Source organism: Marmota marmota, unplaced genomic scaffold (genome assembly GCF_001458135.2).
Source record: "Marmota marmota marmota unplaced genomic scaffold, marMar, whole genome shotgun sequence".
In the NCBI taxonomy this organism is placed as follows: domain Eukaryota; kingdom Metazoa; phylum Chordata; class Mammalia; order Rodentia; family Sciuridae; genus Marmota; species Marmota marmota.
In genome coordinates, this window is record NW_026000153.1 from 11867625 (window position 1) to 11878447 (window position 10823).

The 10823-nt window shown below is 33.5% G+C and overlaps 1 protein-coding gene and 1 non-coding gene across 2 annotated transcripts in view; both read left to right on the plus strand.

Annotated features, from left to right (window-relative positions):
- Positions 1-10823, plus strand: part of Septin7 (septin 7) — a 96711-nt gene that overhangs the window by 84197 nt on the left and 1691 nt on the right. Inside the window, exons 9-10 of the mRNA XM_048786307.1 lie at positions 6041-6284; positions 10403-10542. Coding sequence (XP_048642264.1) covers positions 6041-6284; positions 10403-10542 — 384 coding nt within the window. The remainder of the gene's footprint in view (positions 1-6040; positions 6285-10402; positions 10543-10823) is intronic.
- On the plus strand, positions 169-275 carry LOC125611557. Its single transcript, XR_007341771.1, has one exon. It is a non-coding gene; the product is annotated as a U6 spliceosomal RNA (small nuclear RNA).

The window sequence follows — 10823 nt, forward strand, 5'->3', positions numbered from 1 at the left end:
TCACTAACACTCTGCGCAAGAGATCTGAGATCCCTGTGTTTTAAAAACCCCTGCCAGTAGCTGGTGTACACTCCTATATTCCCAGTGACAAGGAAGGCTGAGGCAGGAGGATTGTAAGTTGTGCAACTTAATGAGACCCTGTCTCAGAATTTTAAAAAAGAATATTGGGTGCTCCCTTAGGCAGCACATATACTAAAATTGGAACGATACAGAGAAGATTAGCATGGCCCCTGCGCAAGGATGACACGCAAATTCGTGAAGCGTTCCATATTTTTTGGGGGGCTGGGATGTGGCTCAAGCGGTAGCGCAGTCGCCTGGCATGCGTGCGGCCCGGTTCCATCCTCAGCACCACATACAAACAAAGATGTTGTGTCTGCCGAAAACTAAAAATAAATAAATAAATATTAAAAATTTCTCTCTCTCTCTCAAAAAAAAAAAATTAAAAAAAAAAAAAAAGAATATTGGGATGTAGCTCAGTGATAGTGCCCCTGGGTTTAATCCCTAGTACCATAAATTTTTTTAAAAAAAAATTAAAACGCCTGCCATTAGTATAAGAAATATAAGAAAATGCCGTTTTTGTTACTGTTGTTCTGTAGGATAGTTTGAGGTCTGGTATAGTGATACCATCTGCTTCACTCTTCCTGCTAAGGATTGCTTTTGCTATTCTGGGTTTCTTATTTTTCCAGCAATTTCATGACTGCTTTTTCTATTTCTATGGGGAATGTCATTGGGATTTTTATTGGAAGCATTAACTCTCATATAGTGCTTTTGTCAATATTAAGTCTGCCTATGCAAGAACAAGGGAGATCTTTCCATCTTCTAAGGTCTTCTTTAATTTCTTTAGTGCTCTGTAGTTTTCATTGTAGATAGAGGTCTTTCACCTCTTTTGCTATTTTATTTATTTATTCATTCATTCATTTATTTTGAGGCTATTGTAAATGGGGTAGTTTTCCTTTCAGAGGATTTGCCACAGATATACAGAAATGCCTTTGATTTATGGGTGTTGATTTTGTATCCTGCTACTGTGCTGAATTCATTTACTAGTTCTAGAAGTTTCTGGTGGAGTTTTTTAGGTCTTCTAAGTATAGAATCATATTGTTGGCAAATAGTGCTAATTTGAATTCTTCTTTTCCTGTCTGTATACCTTTAATTTCTTTTGTCTGCTCCCAAGTTTTCTGATGTGTCTAATCGCTCTGGCCAGTGTTTCAAAAAGTATTTTAAATAGAAATGGTAAAAGAGGGCATCCCTGTCTTTTTCCAGTTTTTTGAGACAATGCTTTCAATTTTTCCTCCATTTAGAATGATGTTGGCCTGGGGCTTAGCATAGGTAGCTTTTATACAGTGTTGTGATATTTTCCTGTTATCCCTAATTTTTCTAGTGTTTTGAACATGAAGGGGTGCTTATTTTGTCGAATGCTTTTTCTGCGTCTATTGAGATGATCGTATGGATGTGATGAATTACATTTATTGACTTCTGTATGTTGAACCAACCTAGTAACCTGAGATGAACCCCACTTGATCCTTGATCGTGGTGCACTATCTTTTTGATATGTTTTTGTATTCGATTTGTGTTTCGATGGTGAAAAGGTGCCACTTATGCAGTTGAGGGGGAGAAATAAAGAATGTCCACATGCTTCTGCCCTTTGCAATGCTTTTTTCACTCAAATCACTCATACAGTTTCACTCTATAGGTTCTTAATCAAGAAAATGACAATCCTTAATGCTAGGCACTGCAGTAGACACAATGAATTCACAGCAAACAATTCAGGATTAATTAATTCACAGTAAACAATTCTAGATTAATTCTAAGCACTGCAGACACACTTAATCATGACCGGCTAATGACAGACATTCTCTCTGCACACTAAGTTCAAGTGTCAGATCAAAAGTCTCTAGCCTTAGGCTTTAAATCCAACAGATGCACACTCAGATCATGGTGATCAGATCAGGAACCAAGGCAGGCTTCTGGGGTGGAGCTGATGGCTAGCTGAGGAGAGGATCATAGGGAGAAGTTGTGGCTCTTACCAAGGTCAAGTTGTGGCTGTAGAGTTTGAGAGCAGTGAGGCAGATGCAGAGGATAAGCAAACAATGAAAAGTGTCGGGATGTCAGTCCAGGTCCTCATCAGGCTCTCAGCATGAGGGCATCAGTATAGGCTGGCTGAATGTATGTTCATTTGCTCTTTTACTTATACTAAATTTTGGGGCTTTTGCCCCTCCCCTCCTTTTAATCCTTATCAACTGCCACTGGATTTCTTAGTGACATCATTTACCCTGGGGTTAAAACATCTGGTCCGGTGGACTTGTTTGTGCTTGAGGGCCACAATGGAGGGCTCTGTTAGCCCTGCCTGATGAGATTGCAGGTTTCAAACTGGAGTATTTAAAATGGAGTTACTTAGGCTCAGGCCTAAGGGCATCCTCATAATTTGCCAGAATTTTATTGAGAATTTTTGCATCTATGTTCATTAGAGATATTGTCTGAAGTTTTCTTTCTTTGATGTGTTTTGCCTAGTTTTGGAATCAGGGTGACATTGGCCTCATAGAATGTATTTGGAAGTGCTCCCTCTTTTTCTATTTCCTGAAATAAATTGAGGACTATTTGTATTAGTTCTTCTTTAAAGGTCTTGTAGAACACGGCTGTGTATCCATCTGGTCCTGGGCTTTTCTTGGTTCGTAGGTTTTTGATGGCGTCTTCTGTTTCATCATTTGAAATATATCATCCTTATTCAATTTGGGCAAATCATATGACTCTAGAAATTTGTCAATGCCTTCAATATTTTCTATTTTATTGGAGTATAAGTTCTCAAAATAATTTCTGGGGCTGGGGTTGTGGCTCAGTGGTTGAGTGCTTGCCCTACATGCGTGAGGCACTGGGTTGGATCCTCAGCACCATATAAAATAAATAAATAAAACAAAGAAATTGTGTCCATCAACAACTAAAAACAATTAAAAACTAATTTCTAATTATCTTTTGTATCTCTGAAGTGTCTGTTGTGATATTTCCTTTTTCATCACGTATGTTAGTGATTTGGGTTTTCTCTATCCTTCTCTTTGTTAGCATGGCTAAGGGTCTGTCAATTTTACTTATTATTTCAAAGAACCAACTTCTTATTTTGTCAATTTTTTCAATTGTTTCTTTGTTTCAATTTCATTGATTTCAGCTCTGATTTTAATTATTTCCTGTCTTCTACTGCTTTTGGTGTTGATTTCTTCTTTTTTTCTAGGGCTTTGAGATGTAATGTTAAGTCATTTATTTGTTGACTTTTTCCTTCTTTTAAGGAATGAACTCCATTCAATGAACTTTCCTCTTAGTACTGCCTTCATAGTGTCCTAGAGATTTTGATACATTGTATCTATGTTCTCATTCACCTTGAAAGATATTTTAATCTCCTCCTTGATGTCTTTTGCAACCCATTGCTCATTTAGTAGCATATTATTTAGTCTCCAGGTGTTGGAGTAGCTTTTATTTTTTATTTTATCATTGATTTCTAATTTCATTCCATTATGATCTGATAAAATGCGGGTAGTATCTCTACTTTTTTTGTATTTGCTAAGAATAGCTTTGAGGCATAATATATGGTCTATTTTAGAGAAGGATCCATGTGCTGCTGAGAAGAAAGTGTATTCTATTCGTTCATTGAAGGATGAAATATTCTATATATGTCAGTTAAGTCTAAGTTATTGATTGTATTATTGAGATCCATATTTTCTTTGTTCAGCTTTAGTTTGGATGATCTATCCAGTGGTGAAAGAGGTATGTTAAGTCAACCAGAATTATTGTGTTATAGTCTATTTGACTCTTGAACCTGAGAAGAGTATGTTTAATGAATGTAGACACTACATTTTGGGCAGCATATTGTTGGGTCTTTTTTTTTTTTTTTTAATCTAATCTGCCAGTCTGTGTCTTTTTTTTTTTTTTTTTTTTTTTTCTTTAAGAGAGAGAGAGAGAGAGAATTTTTTTAGTATTTATTTTTTCAGTTTTCGGCGGACACAACATCTTTATTTTATTTTTATGTGGTGCTGAGGATCGAACCCAGTGCCCCACGCATGCCAGGCTAGCACTTGAGCCACATCCCCAGCCCCAGTCTATGTCTTTTGATTGATGATTTTAGGCCATTAACATTCAGGGTTATTATTGAGACATGATTTGTATTTCCAGCCATTTCTGTTTATTTTTTGGTATTTAACTTGAATTGGTTTGTCCTTTGATTTGTTTTTCCTTTAGAGTAAAACCTCCCTTTACTGATTTTCATGGATTTTCTTTCTGTAGTGCAGGCTTTTGAGTTGTAAAATCTTTTAACGTCTGTTTATCATGGAAGGTTTTAATTTCATCATCAAATCTAAAGCTTAATTTTGCTGGATGTAAGACCAGCCTTTATTTTATTATGTTTTTTAAAGTTTTGAGAAAGGGCTGCACTAAGCTGCTCAGACTGGTCTAGGACTTTTCAGTCCTCCTGCTTTAGTTTCCCAGGTAGCTGGGATTATAGGAAACACCACTGCACCTGGCTGTCATCACCTTGTAATGAAATAATGGTACACTTTAAAATTTCTTCAACAAACACTGCTTTATAAATGCAGGCTCTTGTTCTAAGTTAGTATGTCTGGTTTAGTTTTATTTTCATAACTTCTGCTCAGTTGTTTAGTTGGTAAAATACACTGTAAATTTCCAAATAGAAGTAAGTTTTCCTTTGGAAAGAAGTATTCTTAGGTTAAACACTTTACATTATATAAACAAATCATCTTCATCAAAGCAGTACATATTTATTCTTCCTTTTTGCTAAGAAAAAATGGTAGTAGCTGATATTCTGTCTTATGTAGTATTTTCTGTCTAAGCTTTTTTGTCGTCCTCCTTGATAGGAAAGAAGAGAATTGTGTATGGTCAGAAATACTCAGCCTAATGAGAGGTCACCATAAGAGTGTGACATATCAAGGTTAAAGTGATTGGCCCTTTAAATTATTGGGGAAATAAAAAAAAAATTACCCCTGTTGAGATAAAATCACCCATTTAAGTTGTAAATTATTTTTTATAGTCAAAATAAATAAATGTGTTTATCAACAAAATCAGAAAAGGGCTTGCCTTCTTTCAAGGTGCTTCAGTGTATTCATTAATTTTCAGATATCTACAAAACAACAGAGCCCACTCATCATTCTCCCCTGGATATTTTGGCATTCTCTCATATGTTTAAATATGCTAGCTTTAACATAATTTACCTGTAAATATTTTACAATATGAAAAATGATAACATTATTATGCAAAGAGATTTGAGCCCATGGACTTTCATACGCGTGTTAAATAAACTGGTTTTTTTATTATTTTTTTTATTTAACTCTGCTTAATGCCTATTCTGGCATTTCAAAAATAAATATCAAAATATTTGATCCTTATTATTTCATGCATGCGTATGTGTATGTGTATAAGCCGTTGAACAGTTTAAAACTTAAAACACTGAAACATTTGAAATAAAGATGAATTTTCCAAACATTAAAAAATTTTAAAAAGCCTAGAAATATTTTCTTCAAACCTGAATAGTGTTCTAAGTATTGACTAGTAGTTGTTTTTAACAGTATCAGTTCAGTTATCAAATAGTTGGAATTTTTGTAATAAAATGTAATTGTGATATCAGTAGTCATTGCAGAAATTCCTCAAATTTTAGTGGAACTAAAAATATGCTTCATATGTTAACTTTCTTCATGCTTTCAATTTTTCTTTAAAGAAAATTCAAAATTAATTTTTTTCCTATTTTTTCATTTGGTGAATGTATTTGGAAAATGTTTCTTATTTTCCTTTTACAGGTCCTTTTATGTGTCATCATTACAGTTGATGTTCACAAAGAACCATCTCATAGTTGCTTTGGTTATTTTAGTTCTTATAATAATTATGTACTAGTGATTGAGGTTTATTGGTAAATTGTCACAGAAGGAAGTTCAAGTTTAAAATATCACGTTTCTGAGGATTTTATCTCATTTGTTCATGAATGAATCCATGTCATGTATCACTTAGAATGATGTAAGTAAAATATTTCAAAAATTATTTGGTACATATAAATAATAATGGCATCTGTAGCATCTCGTGTTTCGCCAGTTCTTTTAGACTTTTGTATTACAATTTTCACTTATAAATGTTTAATGATTATTCTTAATGTTCATGACAGGAGCCCTCTGGCACAAATGGAAGAAGAAAGGAGGGAGCATGTAGCCAAGATGAAGAAGATGGAAATGGAGATGGAGCAGGTGTTTGAAATGAAGGTCAAAGAAAAAGTTCAAAAATTGAAGGACTCTGAAGCTGAGGTAATCTCTTACAGACATAGTATTCTTTTTAAAATAATAATACAAACTTTCTGCATGCATTTTTTTTCAAAATTAATTTCATGCCCTAGTGTAACAAACTGGGGAAATCAAAACAAGTATTATATTTATTATAAAATAATATATACTCAATATTGAAGTGCTTGGGCACAGTGTGCTAGGTAGGGAGACCTAATATAGTAGGCAGAATACTTATAATGAATTATATTAGAATTACAATGAGCAATGAAAAACTTTTTTTTAATTATGAAAAATAAAATATAAGCCATTCTATATAATCAGTATTAAAAAAACTGAAGGTCAGAGTTATGAATGAATGTAAGAATAAAAACTTAGTGTTAGGATAATAATAATTGAACAAATTTATTTATATGTGTATGAGAAAGAAAGAACCTTAATTGAATTAAGGGCATGCCTGAATAAAATGGACAGTGGCCAGGGAGAAAATGAGGGAATATTATTTTCTAAATAAGTTGGACTTACTTTATACTGTAGTATCAAAATAATTTCTAACATTGGTACACAGTGGTGCCAAAGTATCCCAGCACACATATCTGCTGTCTTGAAATCCCTCTAGATGTTGAGTCTTACATGTAGTTTCTATTAATTTAAAAAACAAACAAACAAACAAAAAACCTTGCAGAATTTACTTCATTAAAGTGACAAAAAAGAAAAGATGGAGAAAAAGATACACCTAAGGTAAGAATCCTTAGAATAGTTGCTTTGATAGATGTCTAAGAAAAGAAAACTCTTGGGGCTGGGGTTGTGGCTCAGCGTTAGAGTGTTTGCCTAGCACATGCAAGGTCCTGGGTTCAATCCTCAGCACCACATATAAGTAAATAAGGTAAAGGTATTGTGTCAACTACAAATAAAAAATGTTTCTGGATTTTAAAAAAAAAAAAGAAAGGAAAAGAAAACTCTTAGCCCAGAATAAGTAAGTCAGTACAGGTTTGCTCAACATAAATTACATTGATCTATAATTAAAAATTATAAAATAATAATTGTTTTTAAATATATGAAATGACAGTAACAAGAAATATTTTAAAAATAATGTTTAGTGATAAAATTTAGCAAGATCCCTTTCTGTGTCTTCACCAATAATGTTTGTATATAAATATATTTTAAAAGATATTCAGATCTCTTGTGTTACATCCTTACAGTTGATCTCATTGCTTTTGTAATTATTGAAGAAAATACTGAAACCTTTTTTTTTTTAAAGGTTTTTAAAGACATAACCAAAAGTACTCTAATCCACAAATAGAGTGTGACATAAGTATCCAATAACTTCAAGGAAATGTTTTTAATCTGAAACATTTCTCCTTCATTACTGGGCTTTTCTTGTAATTTCTTATGAAAACCTTTATTATTATCATATTTGTTGTGAGTTTAATTTATAGGATAATTCCTCTTGGTTTAAAACTACTGAGTACTGCAGGACTAGTATCCCTGTTACCTGCCACTAAATGCCAATAATAGTGCCCTCCGAATTATTGAGCCAATCAAAATGTGCAGGCATATACCCTTACTTAAGAATTAATTAATAATCTCTTATGGTTATTATAAATTATTAAGACGATATTTTGGAGTTAAGTTTATTCTTTGTTTATCAGCCTATTATTTAAGTAAATCCTTTTGAGTCTTTACCTCCTCACTAATGGATAATATGAAAAATCCATATCCAGAGAAGGGGGAAAAAGTAATAATAATGAGCCAACTAGTTTATCTCCACAATGAGATTCCACTAAAAAAATCTAAATATAGTTTAACTTAATTTAATGTAGACATAGTTTAGGACCTGTTCCTAAGAGTAAATGTCATAAACAGGCAATTGTGAAACAGCAGCCAAAGAACCCTTCTGGAATTTTCATAATTACTGTGAATGGTAAGAGCAGTTTTGAGAAATTATTTTTTGAAAGATGGAATCTTAGCATTGAAAGGGACCTAGGAAGAGATCTGAGCCAAGTTCCCCCCTATACTCTTAAGTCTATTAGATAAATAGTGTGCTCATTCCTCTTGTTTCATGGAACTCCACTCCAGGATGTGCTTACCACAGTGATGTTGGTAAGCACATCCTGGAGTAATAATGTATATAAACATAATATAGATTTAAAAAATAAAACAATTTTAGCCTTGCTTAATACTGTTTATCTCAAATTCATTCTCCTGGAAATATTTGTGGGTGTAGCCACTTATACCTAGCAGTACAGTGTGTTAGGTATAGTACCAAGCATCTCTTGTGTATTATGTCATTTAATCCATACCACATCCCTAAAAGGTGGGTGTTACTGCTCATCTCCTCTTATAGATGAGAGGAAGGTTAATTAACTTGGGTGTGCTACATAGTCATAAGCCAGCATTTGAACCTGCTCTGTGCTTAAATTTGCTTTTAATCACAAGACAGGTCCACAGTCCTGTTTTCCACAATTTCAAAGTGTAAAATGCAATGTGAACTATGCGGTCTTTTTCCTGCTTTTGTGAATATTTTCATATTTTACAGCAAAAAAACAAGATATTTGATTATAGTTGTTGCCCAGATAGCCCAGAAGGTTTTTAAATATCATATGCCTCTTCCTAAGTAGTTATCGCTTTTTTAATATCTGAAAAATTCTGAACTTCAATACACATTTGACCCCAAAGGTTTCTTGAGGGGAAGGGATTATGACCTATACTATTTTTTACATGCAGTTAGCACAGAACATAATTACTTATTTGTATTATAAATGTAAGTTTACGAATAATGAATGTCTATGAACCTATTGCCCAGCTTAAGAAATAGAACCATATCATTTAAATCTTTCATTTAAAATCTTTCCCTTATTGTTGTCCCTCTCTTTCCTAATACTAGAAGTAAATAGTATCCAGCATCATTTGTTTATGCATGATTCCCTGGCATTTAAAAATAACTGGAAGCATGTTCTTATGTTCCTATTTTCTGGTTTTTTTCTTACTAACTTACTGTCATCGGGAAGATTTCACCTCAGATTTGACTCATCTTTGTTTAAATGTATTGTAGGTGACTTTCTTTTGTAGGAATTGTTTGAAGTGTTTGCAATAGCAAAAAATACGACATTAGTTTTTGTGGATTTGTAAAATAAGAAAAATTGTATACAGAATTATAATCCAAATTCAAGGTGTTAACTCACCAGTTAAATCTTCAATAGAACATAATTTCTGAACAATTGAAGATGTTGAATTGTCCTTGGGCATTTGGTATAATAAGATTCAATCTGATTTTTTTATTTATTGACTATTCAGAAATAGATTGAATAGTTTCTTGTGAAATTATTATTTACCTAATGATCCATTAGACTTAAGGTCTTTGGCTCTGAAGTTAATTTGCATGAGTGTTTTCCGTCTCTCAGCCAGCAGTTCTTTACAGCATTAATTCTTAGTGTAGTAAGGACGATCTACATTAGAATCACTGGAGCTTATTTATAACCTATATTTCTAGACATAACACCCAAAGATTCAAATTCAGTATATATGGATAGGTTCAGGATTCTGTTTTCTTAAAAAGCACCCCAGATGATTCGTATGAAGACCAGTATTTGAGAACCACTTCTTTACAAGAATTAGGGGATATTACCCATTACTGGGATCTTGGGGCTCTTAGGTCCTTAACTAACTTCTTTCTTTCCCCCTGTCTCAGCTTTCTGAACTTGGAATTAGGAGACTTAGGTTCAAGTCCAGTATTGTCACTTTCTGGCTAGTGATCTTGAGCAAGTCACTTAAATTCTGCAACTATTTCCTCATCTGTACAGTGGAAGCAATGATGTTTTTCCTGCTCAGCCTCCAACATATTTGTGAATAAAGAAAAATGAGATAATAAGATAATAATTGTCCATTATAAAGTGCTACACAACTGTAAGTTTGTTGCATTTTTTTTATGTCTCCCAAGATTATTTTCTTGGGTCACTGGTACTTTGGGTGGCAGGTCCTATAATAGGAGGAATCCTCACCAGTGCTTTCCAGGTGGCACTCTGAATTTATAGCAGTATGACTCAGTGCCCATACTCTTAACATTAGGACACCTGGATGGAACATTCTTCTGCCTCTGATTTCTTAAACAGTTTTTATTTATATATCATACTGTGATTTAGCTGCAGCGACGCCATGAGCAAATGAAAAAGAATTTGGAAGCCCAGCATAAGGAATTAGAAGAAAAACGTCGTCAGTTTGAGGAGGAGAAAGCAAACTGGGAAGCTCAACAACGTATTTTAGAACAACAGAACTCTTCGAGGTAACTCATATCAAATTCTTAAGAAATATGTTTATTAATGTTTTAAATAATTATTTCCCTATTTTAAAAACATCAGAATACTATTTTAAAAGTTATCACCCACTATCATGCATTCTCACACACAGTTGCTTTCATGGGTCTTTTTATATGGATGGATTCATTAGTGTATTTTTCCAGTATATTTTCCATGACTTAATCTATAATTTATAATTACAATTTTAAAGCACCATAAATGTTCTCTCCAGTTAACTCACCTTAACTGATATCTTACTTCCCTCCCC